Source organism: Pleurodeles waltl, chromosome 11, assembly GCF_031143425.1.
Source record: "Pleurodeles waltl isolate 20211129_DDA chromosome 11, aPleWal1.hap1.20221129, whole genome shotgun sequence".
Classification (NCBI taxonomy): Eukaryota; Metazoa; Chordata; class Amphibia; order Caudata; family Salamandridae; genus Pleurodeles; species Pleurodeles waltl.
Genome location: NC_090450.1, coordinates 340,793,385 through 340,814,502, shown reverse-complemented (window position 1 = coordinate 340,814,502; position 21,118 = coordinate 340,793,385). Strand labels below are relative to the sequence as shown.

The window sequence follows — 21,118 nt, the reverse complement described above, 5'->3', positions numbered from 1 at the left end:
TTTGTAAAAATGGCAATAAGCTATTTTTAAAGTGGACACTGCAAAAATCAACAGTTCCTGGGGGAGGTAAGTAAAGATTAGATTAGGAAGTAAGTAAAACACTTACAAGTCTCAGTTCTGGGGCATAGACAGCCCACTGTTGGGGGTTCAAGGCAACCTCAAAGTTACCACACCAGCAGCTCAGGGCGGGTCAGGTGCAGAGGTCAAAGAGGTGCCCAAAACACATAGGTGCTGATGGAGAACAGGGGTGCTCCGGTTCCAGTCTGCCAGCAGGTAAGTACCTGCGTCCTCGGAGGCAGACCAGGGGGGTTTCGTGGAGCACTGGGGGGGACACAAGTAGGCACACAAAACACACCCTCAGCTGCCCAGGGGCGGCCGGGTGCAGTGTGCAAAGCAGGCGTCGGGTTTCTGGTAGGAAACAATGGAGGGACCCGGGGGTCTCTCTAGCGGTACAGGCAGGCACAGGGGGGGGCTTCTCGGGGCAGCCACCACCTGGGCAAGGCAGAGGGTTGCCTGGGGGTCACTCCTGCGTTGAAGTTCGGTTCCTTCAGGTCCTGGGGGCTGCAGGTGCAGTGTTGGTTCCAGGCGTCGGGTCCCTTGTTACAGGCAGTTGTGGTCAGGGGGAGCCTCTGGATTCTCTCTGCAGGCATCGCTGTGGGGGCTCAGGCGGGTTGTTTCTGGTTACTCACGGGCTCGCAGTCGCCGGGGAGTCCTCCCTGAGGTGTTTGTTCTCTAGATCTCGAGCTGGGGGTGTCTGATGCAGAGTGTGAAGTCTGACGCTTCCAGCGGGAAACGTGCAGTCTTGTAGTTCAGCAGTCCTTCTTGTTTCTTCAGGTTGCAGGAATCTGATTTCCTGGGATCTGGGGAGCCCCTAAATACTGAATTTAGGGGTGTGTTTAGGTCTGGGAGGGCAGTAGACAATGGCTACTGTCCTTGAGGGTGGCTACACCCTCTTTGTGCCTCCCCCCTGTGGGGAGGGGGGGCACATCCCTAATCCTATTGGGGGAATCCTCCAAACTCAAGATGGAGGATTTCTCAAGGCAGGGGTCACCTCAGCTCAGGACACCTTATGGGCTGTCCTGACTGGTGGTTGACTCCTCCTTGTTTTTCTCATTATCTCCTCCAGCCTTGTGAAAGTGGGGGCAGTGGACGGAGGGGCGGGCAACTCCACTAGCTGGGATGCCCTAGGGCGCTGTAACAAACGGGGTGAGCCTTTGAGGCTCACAGCCAGGGGTACAGTTCCTGCAGGGGGAGGTGAGAAGCACCTCCACCCAGTACAGGCTTTGTTCCTGGCCACAGAGTGACAAAGGCACTCTCTCCATGTGGCCAGCAACATGTCTGGTGTGTGGCAGGCTGGCAGAAACTGCTCAGCCTACCTTAGAAGTCGGGTGGGTATTCTGGGGGCATCTCTAAGTTGCCCTCTGGGTGCATGTTACAATAAATTGCACACTGGCATCAGTGTGCATTTATTGTGCTGAGAAGTTTGATATCAAACTTCCCAGTTTTCAGTGTAGCCATTATGGAACTGGGGAGTTTGTGTTTGGCAAACTCCCAGACCACACACTCTTATGGCTATCCTGCACTTACAATATCTAAGGTTTTGCTTAGACACAGTAGGGGCATACTGCTCATGCACATATGCCCTCACCTGTGGTATAGTGCACCCTGCCTTAGGGCTGTAAGGCCTGCTAGAGGGGTGACTTACCTATGCCACAGGCAGTGTGAGGTTGGCATGGCACTCTGAGGGGAGTGCCATGTTGAGTTAGTCTTTTTCTCCCCACCAGCACACACAAGCTGAGAGGTAGTGTGCATGTGCTGAGTGAGGGGTCCCCAGTGTGGCATAATACATGCTGCAGTCCTTAGAGACCTTCCCTGGCATCAGGGCCCTCGGTACCAGGGGTACCAGTTGCAAGGGACTTACCTGAGTGCCAGGGTTGTGCCAATTGTAGAGACAAAGGTACAGTTTAGGGAAAGAACACTGGTGCTGGGGCCTGGTTAGCAGGGCCCCAGCACACTTTCAAATCATAACTTAGCATCAGCAAAGGCAAAGAGTTAGGGGGTAACCATGCCAAGGAGGCATTTCCTTACAGCCTCTATGCACTGACCTAGAAGTTAGACATATACTCTCCTTCATAATAATGTCCAGCAATATTGTAGCAGTGGGTTCCCAGCTAGACTACAACACCTAACCTTCCTTGCTCTTATCGACTATCACTTTATTTTTAATAGGCAGAAAGCACCAAGATTTCAATAAGTTGGTCTTGCAATCTCTGCACTGATTACCAGTTAAGCTGCATCCAAGCTAAAGCTCATTGTATCATGCATTTCGATGGCATCTGTCGCTGTAGATACGCATGTTTTGCATAGCTCGCCATCTGGTGTTGGGTCGGAGTGTTACAAGTTGTTTTTCTTCGAAGAAGTCTTTCGAGTCACGGGATCGAGTGACTCCTCCTTTTGTCTCCATTGCGCATGGGCGTCGACTCCATCTTCGATTGTTTTTTTTCCGCCATCGGGTTCGGACGTGTTCCTGTCGCTCTGAGTTTCGGAACGGAAAAACAGCTAAATTTCTGAAGATTTTCGTCGGTATTGTTGCGTTCGGGATCGGCGTAGTCAGAATCAACACTGCATCAAAGAGCTCCGGAGCCCTTCGGGGTAGTTTTCGATCCCCGTCGGGGCCTGCTCGGCCCGACCGCGTGTAGAAGAACGCCGATGGAACGGACCCCGTTCCGTTACTGTCCCAAATGCCACAAAAAATACCCCTATTCAGACCAACACTTGGTCTGTAACCTGTGCCTATCACCTGAGCACAGTGAAGACACTTGCGAGGCCTGTCGTGCGTTCCGGTCCCGAAAAACACTCCGAGACCGTCGAGCAAGAAGACTTCAAATGGCGTCCACGCCGACAGCGCACCGAGAGTTCGAGGTACAGGAAGAGGAAGAAACCTTTTCGATACACGAATCGGACTCCGAGGAATTCGACGATCCACGAACCGTGAGTAAGACGTCGAAAAGCACTCATAAGAAGATTGTCAAGGCCCAGGGGACGCCACTGCCACCAGGCCATGGCTCCACCCATAAATTCGGTGACCGACCGTCGGCACCGAAAAAGGCCCAATCAGTGCCGAGACCGTCCGACTCCGGTCGAGACACCGGCACGCAGCCTTCTCGGGACCGAGACAGTGCTGGAGACATACATCGACACCGAGATAGCGGTGTAGACACGGCTCGACGCCGAGACAGCGGCACCGATGAAGATCGACGCCGAGATGTTTCGACTCCGAAAAAGAAAAAAGCCACATCGGAGCGGAAAAAAGATGCAGACAGGGTTTCGGTGCCGAAACAACCTGCAACCGACCCAGTTTCAGGCTCTTATACCGAAGAGCAATCAATGACCTCCCAAATGCGAAAGCATAGGTTTGAGGAAGACCTGCAATCCACCGATGTAGACCATACGCAGAAACGTATTTTTATACAGCAGGGGACAGGAAAGATAAGCACCCTTCCCCCTATTAGGAGAAAGAGAAGACTGGAATTTCAAACTGACCAAACACCACAAACAAAAATGGTGAAAAGGGTTACTCCGCCACCATCTCCTCCACCTATAATTCACGTCTCGCCAGCACAAACTCCATCACATTCCCCGGCTCACACCACCATGAGCCAAGGTGACCAGGATCAGGACGCATGGGACTTATACGACGCCCCTGTGTCAGATAACAGTCCGGAGGCATACCCTACAAAGCCATCACCACCAGAGGACAGTACTGCATATTCTCAGGTGGTGGCTAGAGCAGCACAATTCCACAATGTAAGCCTCCACTCAGTACAAGTCGAGGATGACTTTCTATTCAACACCCTCTCTGCCACCCACAGCTCCTACCAAAGCCTGCCTATGCTCCCTGGTATGCTTCGGCACGCAAAAGACATCTTTAAGGAGCCGGTCAAAAGTAGGGCAATCACACCAAGGGTGGAAAAAAAGTATAAAGCGCCTCCTACAGACCCTATTTTCAGAACTTCGCAGCTGCCACCAGATTCTGTCGTTGTAGGAGCAGCTAGGAAAAGGGCCAACTCCCACACATCTGGGGACGCACCACCCCCAGATAAGGAAAGCCCCAAGTTCGATGCAGCTGGAAAGAGAGTCGCAGCACAAGCTGCAAACCAGTGGCGCATCGCTAACTCACAGGCACTTCTTGCGCGCTATGACAGAGCCCATTGGGATGAGATGCAACATCTCATTGAACATCTACCCAAAGACCTACAAAAGAGGGCAAAGCAAGTGGTTGAAGAAGGACAGAACATTTCAAACAACCAGATACGCTCCTCCATGGACGCAGCAGACACAGCTGCAAGAACAATAAATACATCTGTGACCATCAGAAGGCATGCATGGCTACGAACGTCTGGGTTTAAACCAGAGATTCAGCAGGCAGTTCTCAATATGCCATTCAACGAAAAAGAACTGTTCGGTCCAGAAGTGGACACGGCGATTGAGAAACTTAAAAAGGACACGGACACTGCTAAAGCCATGGGCGCACTCTACTCCCCTCAGAGCAGAGGAAATTACAGCACCTTCCGGAAAACACCCTTTAGAGGGGGGTTTCGGGGTCAGGCCACACAAGCCAGCACCTCACAGGCAACACCATCCAGTTACCAGGGACAGTACAGGGGAGGCTTTCGGGGCCAATATAGAGGAGGGCAATTCCCTAGGAATAGGGGAAAATTTCAAAGCCCCAAAACCCCTACAACTAAGCAGTGACTCACATGTCACTCACCCCCTCCACACAACACCAGTGGGGGGAAGAATAGGTCATTATTACAAAGCATGGGAGGAAATCACTACAGACACTTGGGTTCTAGCAATTATCCAAAATGGTTATTGCATAGAATTTCTACAATTCCCTCCAAACATACCACCAAGAGCACAAAATTTATCAAAACATCATTCCGAGCTCCTGGAGATAGAAGTTCAAGCACTATTGCAAAAGAACGCAATCGAGTTAGTACCAAACACACAAATAAACACAGGAGTTTATTCACTGTACTTCTTAATACCAAAGAAGGACAAAACGCTAAGACCAATCCTAGACCTAAGAATACTAAACACATACATCAAATCAGACCACTTTCACATGGTCACACTACAAAAAGTGTTACCATTGCTGAAACTACATGACAACATTAGACCTCAAAGACGCGTATTTCCATATACCAATACATCCATCGCACAGGAAATACCTAAGGTTTGTATTCAAAGGAATACACTACCAATTCAAGGTACTGCCTTTCGGTTTAACAACCGCACCAAGAGTCTTTACCAAATGTCTAGCAGTAGTCGCTGCACACATCAGAAGGCAGCAAATACATGTATTCCCGTATCTAGACGACTGGCTAATCAAGACCCATTCGTTAATAACGTGCTCACACCACACAAATCAAATCATACAAACCCTCTACAAACTAGGGTTCACAGTCAACTTCGCAAAATCCAACATTCTGCCGCGCAAGGTACAACAATACCTAGGAGCCATAATAAACACAACAATAGGAGTAGCCACTCCAAGCCCACAAAGAATTCAAAATTTCAACAACATCATACAACGCATGTATCCAACACAGAAAATACAAGCAAAGATGATATTACAACTCCTAGGCATGATGTCTTCATGCATAGCCATTGTCCCAAACGCAAGACTGCACATGAGGCCCTTACAACAGTGCCTAGCATCACAGTGGTCACAAGCACAGGGTCACCTTACAGATCTGGTGTTAATAGACCGCCAAACTTACCTCTCGCTTCTATGGTGGAACAGTATAAATTTAAACAAAGGGCGGCCTTTCCAAGACCCAGTGCCACAATACGTAATAACAACAGATGCTTCCATGACAGGGTGGGGAGCACACCTCGATCAACACAGCATACAAGGACAATGGAACTTACATCAAACAAAACTGCATATAAATCACCTAGAACTGCTAGCAGTTTTTCAAGCACTAAAGGCTTTTCAACCAATAATAGTTCACAAATACATTCTCGTCAAAACAGACAACATGACAACAATGTATTATCTAAACAAACAAGGGGGGACGCACTCAACGCAATTGAGCCTGCTGGCACAAAAGATATGGCGTTGGGCAATTCACAACCAAATTCGCCTAATAGCACAATTTATCCCAGGAATTCAGAATCAACTCGCAGACAATCTCTCTCGAGATCACCAACAGGTCCACGAATGGGAAATTCACCCCCAAATTCTGAACACTTACTTCACGCTCTGGGGAACACCTCAAATAGACTTGTTTGCGACAAAAGAGAACGCAAAATGCCAAAACTTCGCATCCAGATACCCACACAGGCAGTCCCACGGCAATGCCCTATGGATCAACTGGTCAGGGATATTTGCCTACGCTTTTCCTCCTCTCCCTCTCCTTCCTTATCTGGTAAACAAACTCAGTCAAAACAAACTCAAACTCATATTAATAGCACCAACTTGGGCAAGGCAACCCTGGTACACAACGCTGCTAGACCTATCAGTAGTACCCCACATCAAACTGCCCAACAGGCCAGATCTGTTAACACAACACAACCAAACGATCAGACACCCAGATCCAGCATCGCTGAATCTAGCAATCTGGTGTCACGACTCACGTGCTGCTGGCGCCTGGAAACCGCAGATCTAGTGGCGTAGGTCTTGAGGGTTCGGCTTTGGCCCAGAAAGGGGCGACTCTTTCTAGTAGCCACGGTGCTGCAGGCAGTGGAAACGCCAAGAACAGACCGTGCCCTTTAGAATTAGTGCCAGAGGGAAAAAAACCCAATAAAGGGGAAAAAACCTCCAAAAAATGGATTCCTGAAACGAAAACAAAACCAGGAATCAAACAGGAACAAAATGCAGGTAAATGCAAAATTGAAAAGATTCAGAACCGAAGGCTAAGAATCAGGAGCGAAGACACAATCTGAGCAGAAAGTGATGCAGCGCAAGGAAAGGGAGAAAACAGAGCCCTTATATACCAAGAAACAGGAAGTGACCAACAGGAAGTAAAAAGACACCATTTTAGATAGGGAAAAAGTACATAGGATAGAATAGAACAGGAACCATAGAAAATAGGGACCAAGGAATGCTGGGAAGAAAAAGGTAACATGGGAAGGGGGAAAGACATAAAGAAAGGACAAAAAATGCCTCGAAAAAGTAAAGAAGAAAAAGAAGAAGAAGTAGAAAAAGAAACAGGTAAGGAGGGGTCAGGGGAGAACAGGGACACCACAGAAGGCAGAGCGAGGCCCAAAATAATATCTGGGGCCTCGCGCTGTACAAAGAAGACTCGGGGCGCGCCGCGTCCTGATAACGCGCTGCGCGGCGCAACAGTAGGTCCCCCCCCCGAAGGTCCAGGTTTGAAGGGAAACAAACGATGAAAACGAGAAATCAAAAGAGGGGCGTGAACAGAAGAAGCATCTTCCCAAGAGCATTCACTAAGAGGATAACCCTTCCAGTGAATCAAATACTGAAGACGCCGGTGAAAAAGGCGAGAGTCACAAATTTCTTGAACCTCATATTCAGGGACATCATTCACCAACACAGGAGGAGGACAAGGAAACTGACGAGAGAAAGGATCAGGGACATAAGGTTTGAGTTGGGATACATGAAAGACCGGATGAATTTTCCAAGTATGAGGCAAGCGAAGACGAACAGTGACAGGATTAAGCAACTGAAGGATACGAAAAGGCCCATAATAGCGAGGCGTGAACTTATTCAGAGAAAGACGAGAGGGCAAGAATTTGGAAGAAAGCCAGACTTTATCCTGAGGGTGATAATCAGGAGTGGGTCCACGTTTCTTATCAGCGATCTTCTTCATATACCTCTTAGTGTGCAATAAATTAGATCTAATGAGCTTATGGAGTTGCAGGAGACGTTTGGAAAAAGATGTAATGGCAGGCAGAGGAGAGGTAGATTGAGGAGCAGTAGGAAAAGAGGTCGGATGATAGCCATAGGAACAGAAAAAGGGAGTGACCTTGGAGGCACTATGGACAGAATTGTTGTAGGAATATTCAGCTATAGGAAGATAAGTGTTCCAGTTGCTTTGGGTGGAATTACAAAAACAACGAAGGTATTGTTCTAGTCCTTGATTCAAACGCTCAGTTTGTCCATTGGTCTGAGGATGGAAACCGGATGATAGTGCTATATTGATATTCAGTGTCTTGCAAAAATGTTTCCAAAACCGGGAAATATACTGGGGACCCCTGTCAGACACAATGGTATGTGGAAGTCCATGGAGACGGAAAATATGGTCGATAAATATCTGGCTCAATTCTTGGGATGTTGGTAATTTCTTTAGAGCAGTAAAGTGGGCCATCTTAGTGAAAGAATCAACAGTGACCATGATAACCTGGTTTCCAGCTGATGGCGGAAGTGAACACATAAAGTCAGTGGAAATAGTATGCCATGGCGTTGGTGGAACTGGCAAAGGCTGTAGTAATCCTGCAGGTCTGCTACGGGGAATCTTGACTTGGGCACATATGGGACAAGCCTGAACATATCTTTCGACATCTGATTTCCAGGTAGGCCACCAGAAAGATCGCGAAAGAAGTTCTTGTGTGGCCTTAATACCTCTATGTCCAGCAACCGGTGAATCATGGCACATCTGTAATGCTTTGTCTCGCACTCTGTTAGTAGGGAGGAATAACAGCTTCTGATGAAAAAAGAATCCTTCTTTCTTGCATAAAAAGGTTCTTAATTTCTCTATTTCGCTATTAGACAGGCTGGAATACTCCAGTTGTACCTCATCCAGAAAAGATTGAGCAACTCCAATGATCTTACTAGGCTCCAGTAGAAACTGAGATGGGGAAGGAGTACAATCTGGATAGCGTCGAGACAGAGCATCAGCCAGAATGTTTTGAGATCCAGGAATATAGGTGATGTAAAAGTCATACTGACTAAAGAAAAAGGCCCAACGCGCCTGGCGACTATTTTGGCATACAAAATTACGTAGACATTGCAGATTACGGTGATCTGTTCTCGCCTCGAAAGGCTCCTTGGATCCCATCAGAAACTGTCTCCATTCGATGCAGGCTGTCTTCAGAGCTAACAACTCTCTTTCTAGTACAGAGTAATGTTGTTCAGCTGAAGAGAGAATATGGGACAAATAGAAAACAGGATGTTCAAGACCATCATCTTCTTGAAGTTGAAGCAAGACTGCTCCAATAGCTTTTTCGGAAGCATTGGTAACTACGATAAACTGTTTATTGGTATCTGGATGTCTCAAGATGGGAGCTTGAGTGAATGCCTTCTTTAATTCTTGAAAAGCTGTTTCAGCCGCCTTGGTCCAGACAAACCCCTGTTTTAGATTTTCCTTCTTTAAGGTATGGGTTATATGGCTGGTCTGTTTAGCAAAGTCTTGAATGAACTGTCGGTAAAAATTTGCTAATCCTAGGAAACATTGTGTTTCTTTGATAGAAGAGGGAGAAGGCCACTCTAGAATTGCCTGTACCTTTTCTAGGTCCATAGCTATGCCGGTGGAACTTAAATGATAACCCAGATATTTGACTTCCGTCTTATCGAACTCACACTTTTCGGGTTTACAGAATAGTTGATGTGCTCGGAGTCTGTGAAGGACTTGTTTCACATGAGAAGAATGGAGTTCGGGGTGTCTGGAAAAAATAAGGATGTCGTCCAAGTAGATTACGAGTGTCTGGTTCAAGAGATCGGAAAATATTGAGTCCATAAACCTTTGAAATATAGCAGGAGCGTTCGTAAGACCAAAGGGCATGACTTTATATTCAAAATGACCGAACGGTGTCCTGAATGCTGTTTTCCACTCGTCTCCTTCTTTTATACGTAAAAGGTGGTAAGCTCCCCGAAGATCCAACTTGGTAAAACGTTGAGCCCCTCTGACTGCCTCTAAAATATCCTTAATGAGGGGCAAAGGATAACGATCCTTTATAGTTATCTTGTTTAGGCCTCGAAAGTCTATGCAAGGACGAAGATCTTTGGTCTTCTTAGGTACGAAAAAGAGAGGAGCCCCTGCTGGAGAAGATGATGGAACAATGAGACCACCCTGTACATTTTCCTCCAGATACTCCTTAAGAACTTCCTTTTCAGGTTCCGTGAGAGAATACATCCTCCCAAAGGGAACGACTGTTCCAGGTTCCAAAGGAATAGCACAATCGTACTCTCGATGTGGAGGTAATACAGGTCTGGATGGTTTTTGAAACACGTCTTGGAACTCTAAATAATGTTCAGGAACCCCTTGGACAGTGTTGATGGAATACTCCGTAGTACTCTTCATAGGTGTTAATCTGTTTGGTGACCAATATTTATCGGAAGCAAAGCAATTTTCTTGACAAAACTGTGAGGATAAAGAAATTGTCCGGGTTACCCAGTTCACATATGGGTTATGTCTAGTAAACCATGGAATTCCGAGAATAATGGTATGGTTGGGAGATGAAATGAGATCAAAAGAGAGGTGTTCTTGATGATTACCAAACTGTAAATTTAACATCAAGGTCGTAGTATCGACTGGACCTGAGGATATTAAAGATCCATCCACGGTGTGTACTTGTTCAGGAATGTCTTTGGGTTGAGTGGGAATTTGCAGATTAGTGGCCCATGTCTTATCCATGTATATACCACTAGCACCACAATCCAATAATGCCATAGTTCTTTCTTGGCGGCCATCAGGTAGTTGTAATATGACCGGTAACACAAACAAGTAAGTTGTATTGTCGTTGAATGAGCTGATAGAAGGTATAGCCGATGATCCCGTCCCCTCCCTTCTTACAGAGGACGGGAGGTGGCGTTTCCCAAGGGTCTAGGTGGACGTACAGGACATGTACGAAGCAGGTGACCAGCAGAACCACAGTAGAGGCACAATCCCTTCTTCCGTCTGTCTTCCTTCTCACTAGCAGAGAGTGGCCCTCGAGCAGTATCCACTTGCATGGGTTCCCCTTCTATATCCTTAGCAGGAGGAAGAGATTCCTCAGGATGAGGTGGATACATCCGTGAAGAGCTTGGCTGAGACGCTCCTCTACTCCTTCTCTTCTCCATTCGTCGTTCTTGAAGACGATACTCGATGGAAAGTGCTTGATCCATGAGGCCACGAAGATCTTCAACTCTGGTGGAATGTACTAATTCATCCTTAATTTCTTCCTTAAGTCCTCTGCGAAACAAAGTTACCAGGGTACGCTCCACCCAAGTGGTCTCTGCCGCTAATTGACGGAAACGTGTAATATATCGGAGGACATCCTGGGAACCTTGCTGGATATCACATAATGCTTCCTCTGCCGAGGCTTCCAATCCTGGGCGACTAAACATTTGTTTGAAGCAGGTCACGAAGGCAGAATAGTCTGACAATACTGGATCGTTGGATTACACCATCGGGGTTGCCCAGGCCAAGGCAGGACCGGATAATGCACTAATAAGATATCCCACCTTTGTCCTGTCATGAGAGAATTGGCTAGGTCTGAAGGCGAAGTAAACCGTTAATGCGTCCAGGAATTCACGCAGTTTAGTTGGTTCACCAGAGAAGCGAGGCGTTGAGGCGGAGATAGTCGGAACATCGCCACTGCGGAGGGCCAAAGCCTGTCGTAAGACCGCATTCTCGTTGCGCAATTGTTGCAATTCCTGAGCTTGTTGTTGAATAGTAGTCAAAAAAGATGAATCAGGATCTGCAGCCGCCGCCACTGTGTCATCCATAGTATCAGAAGATGTCGGAATGGTTTGGCGCTGCATTCTGTCACGACTCACGTGCTGCTGGCGCCTGGAAACCGCAGATCTAGTGGCGTAGGTCTTGAGGGTTCGGCTTTGGCCCAGAAAGGGGCGACTCTTTCTAGTAGCCACGGTGCTGCAGGCAGTGGAAACGCCAAGAACAGACCGTGCCCTTTAGAATTAGTGCCAGAGGGAAAAAACCCCAATAAAGGGGAAAAAACCTCCAAAAAATGGATTCCTGAAACGAAAACAAAACCAGGAATCAAACAGGAACAAAATGCAGGTAAATGCAAAATTGAAAAGATTCAGAACCGAAGGCTAAGAATCAGGAGCGAAGACACAATCTGAGCAGAAAGTGATGCAGCGCAAGGAAAGGGAGAAAACAGAGCCCTTATATACCAAGAAACAGGAAGTGACCAACAGGAAGTAAAAAGACACCATTTTAGATAGGGAAAAAGTACATAGGATAGAATAGAACAGGAACCATAGAAAATAGGGACCAAGGAATGCTGGGAAGAAAAAGGTAACATGGGAAGGGGGAAAGACATAAAGAAAGGACAAAAAATGCCTCGAAAAAGTAAAGAAGAAAAAGAAGAAGTAGTAGAAAAAGAAACAGGTAAGGAGGGGTCAGGGGAGAACAGGGACACCACAGAAGGCAGAGCGAGGCCCAAAATAATATCTGGGGCCTCGCGCTGTACAAAGAAGACTCGGGGCGCGCCGCGTCCTGATAACGCGCTGCGCGGCGCAACATCTGGCTCCTGAAATCCTAGAATTCGGACACTTACAACTTACCCAAGAATGTATGGAAGTCATAAAGCAAGCCAGAAGGCCATCCACCAGGCACTGCTATGCCAGTAAATGGAAGAGGTTTGTTTGCTACTGCCATATTAATCAAATCCAACCATTACACGCAACCCCAAAACATGTAGTGGGTTACTTGCTTCACTTACAAAAATCTAACCTAGCTTTCTCTTCCATTAAAATACACCTTGCAGCAATATCTGCATACCTGCAGCCTACCTATTCAACTTCCCTATATAGGATACCAGTCATTAAAGCATTCATGGAGGGCCTTAAAAGAATTATTCCACCAAGAACACCACCTGTTCCTTCATGGAACCTAAATGTTGTCTTAACTAGACTTATGGGTCCACCTTTTGAACCCATGCACTCCTGCGAAATACAGTTCCTAACATGGAAGGTTGCATTTCTCATCGCCATTACCTCTCTAAGAAGAGTAAGCGAGATTCAGGCGTTTACAATACAAGAACCTTTTATACAACTACACAAAAATAAGGTCGTCCTAAGGACTAATCCTAAATTTCTACCAAAAGTTATTTCACCGTTCCATCTAAATCAAACAGTGGAACTTCCAGTGTTCTTCCCACAGCCAGCTTCCGTAGCTGAGAGGGCACTACATACTTTAGATGTCAAAAGAGCATTAATGTATTACATTGACAGAACAAAGAGCATCAGGAAAACTAAACAGCTATTTATTGCATTCCAAAAACCTCATGCAGGAAACCCAATATCAAAACAAGGTATAGCCAGATGGATAGTTAAATGCATCCAAATCTGCTACCTTAAAGCTAAACGACAACTGGCCATTACACCAAGGGCACACTCAACCAGAAAGAAAGGTGCTACCATGGCCTTTCTAGGAAACATCCCAATGCAAGAAATATGTAAGGCAGCCACATGGTCTACGCCTCACACATTCACCAAGCACTACTGTGTAGACGTGTTATCCGCACAACAAGCCACAGTAGGTCAAGCCGTATTAAGAACATTGTTTCAGACTACTCCCACTCCTACAGGCTGAGCCACCGCTTTGGGGAGATAACTGCTTACTAGTCTATGCAAAACATGCGTATCTACAGCGACAGATGCCATCGAACTGAAAATGTCACTTACCCAGTGTACATCTGTTCGTGGCATCGGTCGCTGTAGATTCGCATGTGCCCACCCGCCTCCCCGGGAGCCTGAAGCAGTTCGGAAGGTACCTTCAACTATTTGTATATATATTATTTTAACCTTAAATAGGTACATACTTAGTCACTCCATTGCATGGGCACTATTACTACAATACAACTCCTACCTCACCCTCTGCGGGGAAAAACAATCGAAGATGGAGTCGACGCCCATGTGCAATGGAGACAAAAGGAGGAGTCACTCGATCCCGTGACTCGAAAGACTTCTTCGAAGAAAAACAACTTGTAACACTCCGACCCAACACCAGATGGCGAGCTATGCAAAACATGCGAATCTACAGCGACTGATGCCACGAACAGATGTACACTGGGTAAGTGACATTTTCATTACTCGCATTGGGGACCAGTGTACAATAATACAAAAAATCACTGTGGAAAAATTACCTTTCCAAAAGAATAATGCAACTGTATTTTCACTGTAAAATGAAACTGTGGAAGATTAAAAGACCTATCTCATGAGATCTCTAGAGCACAGTGACACCTGAGAACAGACTTTTACTTAATTTCTGACATATTTTTAAAAACTAATGAGTTAAGAGCCCAACCTCATCTGCTGTCAGGCCTGACGTAAGTGTGAGTGCACTGCGGCTACCATCAATAGCCATGTAATAAACCTTCATATTAGCTATCATATCTGCCTCCTGGAGTGAGTGTTTGCTAGAGCAAAGAGGGTTGCAAGGTAATGTCAGATGTAATATGCTCTTCTTTGAAGAATGGTTACTTGTCAAAAATGATATGATATTGTGTTAGAAAATACATTTGTTTCAAATTTCTCTCATCAACACTGTGCCCTGAAAAAGTCATTATTGTTGAGGATTATAAGACTCTGTATTACATATTTGTTTTTATTGTTTTGTAGAACATTGATGTGTCACCTTAAAATCACTCACTGTGCTCTGCAAAAATACATTTGCATGCAGTAAGTCAGACTACCTCTAGTTGATGTTTCCATCTGCTGCAATCACCCTTCACAATGAACCTGTCCTCCTCTATTTAGGGTTTACAGATTCATTCATATCAGCAAGACAAAATGTTACTCGTCCTGTCTCTCCATTTAACAAATGTTCAGATATGCTAGTTCAGTTGTTTCATTTGAAGTAAACAACAGCCCAGAACACAGGACGTGCTGATTTTGTTTTGTTTTTTTAAATGAAGCATGAGGCTGAGCACATAGTGCCCTGCTGACATTGAAATTTTTGATAACCTGCTCCAAATTCTGCATCTGTTAACCTAAATTACTCTTCCAGTCTTGAAGGATCTAATCTCTGCTCTTAGTAACAAATGGATCTTTAATGTTTCTTAATTTGCAGTGGGCGAACGCAAAAACAACTGGTAGATTATGTCCGGGACAGTGGAATGAGAAAAGCTCCATATGAGAGGTAAATGTTCCTTTTTCACTGGATGTGTGAGTTTTTCTTCCATTAAAGAAGGGACTACAACCTTTGAGGCTCTAAGCCTAATGGACAGAGAATCAGTCCTGTATTAAAAATCCATATTTTTACAACTGGTAAGTATTACCACCTGTTAAAGATGTTTAAGGGGATCTTTTTCGAGCCGTTTAAACATAAGCCTTAGGTCCAACAGCTCTATATTTAAAATAGTATTTGCAGACTGGATGACTTTCTGTCTTAAGTATCCACTTAATCCTTTCCAGTATTCAGAGTTTGATGGGAGCTAATTTTTCCACCTGTCTTTTGTTTGTAATAGCACTTCTTTTATCCTGAATTTTTAACCATATATTTTGAATTTTGTTTTTCTGATGGCAGTTAGACTTAGTCTTCCTTTCAAATTTTTCACATTTGAGATTTGTTTTTTATACTCTTTTTATTCAGTTTAGTACATACAGAGAAATATTGCTGTGCACACATTTCTAGTATGATTTTTTTATGATATACTGTGTATAGCCTTCGAGTCCTCATTACAGGTATACAAGCTGTATATATTATTTGAGGCATATTTCAGCTCCTGTCCTTGTGGATAGTCCAGCTGTTAGGAGAACTGTCAGTATGGTGCTCTAATTATGCTTAGTAGTGTATCAAGAAGTCAAAGAAGATCAAATGTTTTTCAACTTTGCCCGTCACTCAGACGATGCAACGCGAGAAGAGTGTCAACGCTCTAGGCCTCCATCTTTGGAGCCTGTTTCTGGGTCACCTCTGCACCACCCTGAGTATTGGGGAGCCTGAGCCACTCCTGCCCAACTCAAGGAGTTCTTTGGGGCCATGCGCCTCATTTTTGGGCAGACCGACAACCCTGCGATGGTTCCACAGATGGCTTTGGCCTCAACTCCGGAGGATCCTTCGGGATCTGTTGTCAGATCCGTGCCAGCATCGCTCGTGCCAAAGTGGTCCTCCGCAGCGCTGGTAAATATGTGGACACTTCTGACTCCGGTCGGGCCCACGATCAACGTCAAGGTCATAATCAGATAGAGACTTCTAGTTGCTGATTCCTTACCTTAGAATTTCCCCCAGGCATCAGACTGAATCCGGAGTTTTTCTTCGAGCAATACCCTTGCGCATTGGTAGGTGGCGTTGGTCGACTCCGCGGGCATCGTTGGTGTTGTGGTCGCCGCAATGACGTCGAGTGTAGTACATAGATGCCGCCCTCGCGCAGTGACAGCAGTTCTTTTCTTTCCGCGCCATGCGCTGATCCGGAGAAGAGCTACCCTGGCTATTTTTGGCAGAATTTGACCATTTTGTTGAGTTTTTCTGTGAAACTTTGGTCCATCGAGGATGTCCCCGAAGACCAGGTTCAAGCCAGGCTAGGACTGTCATCGTACGATGTTGATGACTGATCCTCATCAGGTTTGTCTGTGGTGTCTAGAGCGCGACCACAACGCAAAGTTCGGGGGCCATGCACCCGAAGGCTTTGAGGGAGCGGACCCCTCAGGTGACGCGATGCGGGAAGAGAGTCCACGCACAAGGCCTCTGTCCTCTGAGCCTGCGTCTGGGTCGGCTCCACGCTTCCCAGAGTTTCCTGGAGCCGGAGTGACCCCCACCCAGCTTAAAGAGTTTTATGCGCCCATGCGCCTCATATTTGGGCGTCCCTGATACGGCACCTTCGGGCCCAGTGGGTTCAGCTGAGGGGCCATCGGATTCCGCGGCTTCGGCTCCGGCCACAGAGGTCACAGATGGTTTTTCTGGGGATGTCCATCAGTCACTCATGGGCATGCCCTTTGATGGCTCTCGTCTCTTTGGAGACAAAGCGGACTTGGCCTCGGAGAGATTCAAGGATTCCTGGGCTATGGTTCAGTCCCTCGGTCTTTCGTCTGCCCCTCGCCCACCACAGTCTGCTTTTCGCCCCTTTCGTGGCCATGGAAGGGGCTCCCTGTCGTGTCCTCCACCCAGCCACCGTACCGCACACGCTGTTCAGCTTCTGCGTGGCCGGGGATGCGGAATCCCATGTGGCCGTGGGACAGGGAACCAGGGGTCTGCTCAGTCCACCTCTGCCTCCGCTGCAGCCTCCAAACCCTCCTAGTTCGTCCCCACACTCCCGTCCTGTTGGTGGCAGGATTCACCATCACCTGTCCCACTGGGATCATATCACCATGGACAGGTGGGTGTTGCAGATCGTTCGAAAGGGCTACTCCCTCCCTTTTAAATCTGCTCCACCACCCACGCCACCATCCTTCAATCACCTTCCAGAGGATCATTTGACGATTCTTCACCAGAAAGTCACAGCTCTCTTGGCCAAGGGAGCTATAGAAAAGGTACCTGTGCCAGAAGTAGGTCTTGGTTGTTATTCCCACTACTTTCTGGTACCAAAAAAGGCCAAGGGCTTACGTCCTATCCTAGATATACGGGACCTAAACTACTTCCTCAAGCAGGAGAAATTAAAAATGCTCACCCTGGCTCAGGTTCTGTCTGCCTTGGACCCAGGAGACTGGATGGTAGCGTTGGACTTGCAGGACGGTTATTTCCACATCCCCACACTGCCTGCCCACAGACATTACCTACGATTCGTGGTAGGTCACGAGCACTTTCAGTTTACCCTGCTCCCCTTCGGCCTTACAAGCGCTCCTCAGGTGTTCACGAAAGCGATGGCGGTGGTTGCAGCTCCTCTGCGCTGGTTAGGGGTTTCAGTCTTCCCCTACCTTGACGACTGGTTGTTGAAGGTGGACTCGCCCCCAGAAAGTTGTCTCCCACCTTCAGACTATGGGGAACCTGCTGCACACGCTGGGGTTCCCTATAAACGTGCCGAAATCACACCTGACTCTGTCTCAGTTGCTCCCTTTCATTGGAGCGGTTCTGGACACAGTGCAGTTTTGGGCTTATCCTCCCGAAAAGTGAGTCCAAGATATTCAGGCTATGATTCCGATCTTTCGGCCGCAGTCTTGGGTTTCGCTCAGGCTGATTCTGAGGCTGCTGGGCCTCATGGCCTCCTGCATCCTGCTAGTGACACATGCCAGATGGCATATGTGGGCTCTGCAGTGGGACTTGAAGTTCCAGTGGGTGCAGCATCGGGGGAATCTCTCCGACCTGGTCCAGATCTCAGAGGGGACTGCGAAAGACCGGCAGTGGTGGCTTTCAAATCCGCAGTGGGTCCACGGCAGATCCCTCTCCCTCCCCCAACCAGATCTATCTATAGTGACAGATGCATTGCTTCTGGGTTGGGGCAGCCACTTGGGAGAGGCGGAGATCAGAGGACTCTGGTCTCCAGCGTAGTCTGGCTCCATATCATTCTGCTGTAGCTCCGGGCGATCAAGCTTGCGTTGAAAGCATTCCTTCCCTCTCTCAAAGGGAAAGTGGTGCAGGTGTTACACAGACAATACTACCGCCATGTGGTACTCCAACAAACAGGAGTAGGGTCTTGGACGATTTGTCAGTAGGCACTATGCCTCTGGACATGGCTGGAAGATCAGGGCATTACTTTGATGGTTCAACATCTGGCGGGCTCCCTCAACGCCAGAGCGGACAAACTCAGCCGTCGATGCACAGACAATCACGAATGGTGTCTCCATCCGTAGGTGGGGCAAGGTCTGTTTCAGCAGTGGGGAGAGCCTTGGTTATATCTGTTCGCCTCCGCAGAGAACGTGCAATGTCAGCTGTTTTGCGCATTGGAGTTTCCAAGGCGGCACTCGCTCGGAGACGCTTTTCGTCTCGAGTGGAACTTTGGCCTTCTTCCGCCTATACCTCTTCTGCCCAGATTTCTCAAGAAAATCAGGAACGACAGGGCCCAAGTCATCTTGGTGGCTCCGAACTGGGCACGGAGAGTATGGTATCCAGAGCTATTGAGCATGTCCTTCGATCCTCCACTCAGGCTGCCTCTTCGGGCGGATCTTCTGTTGCAGCAACAGGGGACGTTCTTCACCCGAACCTGTCCAACCTCCGCCTTCATGAGTGAAGATTGAGCGACGCCTTTTGACAGCTTTTGCCCTTCCATCCGAAGTCTGCAATGTTATCTTGGCAGCCAGGCATCTGTCAACCAAAACTGTATAGCCTGTCGTTGGAATAAATATGTGGCATGATGTACCAACAAATCTGTTGATCCCCTTTCCAACCCTCTATCCGAACCTCTTCTGTTCATTCTTTCTTTGGCCCAGCAGGGCTCTGCTTTGGGCATTCTTAAAGGGTATTTATCTGCCATTTCAGCCTTTCTTAGGCCACCTGATCAGCCCTCACTCTTTAAATCTCCTATTGTTAGTAGATTCCTGAAAGGGCTCACCCATTTATTTCCTCCCACTCCATTTATCATGCCTCAGTGGGACATTAATCTTGTACTTAATTATTTGATGTGTACCCCTTTTGAGCCAATGCATAATTGTCCCTTGCGGCTCCTTATCTTCAAAACTGTCTTTCTGGTCACTATCACCTCTGCTCACAGGGTGAGTGAGCTTCAGGCTGTTTCAGAAAAACCTCCATACTTAACTGTGCACCCTGACAAAGTAGTGTTGCGCACTAGTGCTTCCTTCTTTCCTAAGGTGGTTACACCCTTTCATGTAGGCCAGTCCATCACTCTGCCTACTTTCTACGCACCCCCACATCCTTCCCATGAGGAGGATAGACTCCACCGTCTGGACCCAAAAAGAGCGTTGGCGTTCTACCTCAGTCGTACCAAAGATTTCCGGGTGGACGATCAACTCTTCGTTGGATATGGGTGCAAAAAAAGGGAAGTCGCTGCAAAAGTGTACCATCTCTCGATGGGTGCCTCTGTGCATCAAAGTGTGCTAAGCCTTGGCCAAGAAGCAACCCCCTAAGGACTTGCATGCTCATTCTACCAGAGCAACTGCTGCTTCCACTGCGTTAGCATGCGGAGTTCCTGTCCTGGACATCTGCCAGGCAGCTACGTGGACGTCCCTGCACACATTTGCTAAACACTGCTGCCTAGACAGTCTGGTCCGTCGGGACAGCTGTTTTGGTCATTCGGTCCTGCAGGACTTCCTAGTATGATCTTGGTTTGCAGCCCACCACCTAGGATGGCATTACTTGGGTATCTATTCTAAGGTAAGGAATCTGCAACTAGACGTCTCTGTCAGATGTACAAGTTACTTATCTTTGCTAACGAAATATCTGGTAGACACATATTCTAGTTGAAGATTCCTTACCGCCCACCCATCATCCCCGCTTGCGAACTGATTTCTAGGGACAAGGATTCCAGGTCCTTAGCTCTGGCGCACCAATCTCAGTGTTCTTAGCGGCTCTGCGCTTTGGCAAGGAAAGTCGTTAAAAGAAACTGATGTCACTGCGCAAGGTCGGCGTCTATGTATTACTCCCAATTTCATCACGGCAACCACGACGCCAACGAAGCCCGCGGAGTCGACTTACACCACCTGCCGACATGCAAGGGTATTGCTCAAAGAAAAATCTCTGGATCCGGTATGACGCCTGGGGGAAATTCTAAGGTAAGGAATCTGCAACTAGAATATGGCTCTACCAGATACTTCGTTACCGATGGTAAGTAACTTGTACTCAACGCCGGTTTCGTCTTCGCTGGGGCATAAATTCCCCAGGTTGGATCCTGACCCTTATTCTTATGAGTGCAGTTATGGGGAAAATGTGGAGGGGTTGCAGGACCCTTTGAAATTTCAGCTGAAAGACCCTGAAATGGACTGAGCACAGGATTTGAGTGAAGCTAGTGGTCTGGATACCTCTCCTGACTCTGGCATGCTGTGGTTGTGGAATAGGGGAGCATCATATTCTATGGTGGTGAGAAGGGTGGCTGAGGTCCTCAGCCTTGAGCTACCTTCTGTGGCAGTCAATGCTGACCTCCTGGTTGAGGTGCTTCAGCCTGGGGCTTCCACCTCAGAACCCATTTTACCTTTTAATGAAGCCCTCACTCATGTCCTTGTGGGTACCTGGTCCAGACCTAGCACAAGGTCTCCTGTGAACAGGACAATCGTCGGCTGCCATTGGCCTGCGCTTAATGACCCTAGGTTGTTGACCCAACACCATATGCCTGAGAGTCTTGTCATCCAGGCTTCTTCTTTATTGGGCGCATT

General features: G+C 47.5%; 1 protein-coding gene across 3 annotated transcripts in view; it reads left to right on the top strand.

The window, feature by feature from the left end:
- Window positions 1–21,118, top strand: part of FARP2 (FERM, ARH/RhoGEF and pleckstrin domain protein 2) — a 1,575,889-nt gene that overhangs the window by 657,053 nt on the left and 897,718 nt on the right. For all 3 annotated transcript variants that reach the window (XM_069213633.1, XM_069213634.1, XM_069213632.1), the window contains exon 11: window positions 14,994–15,062. In XM_069213633.1, the coding sequence (XP_069069734.1) occupies window positions 14,994–15,062 (69 nt within the window). The remainder of the gene's footprint in view (window positions 1–14,993; window positions 15,063–21,118) is intronic.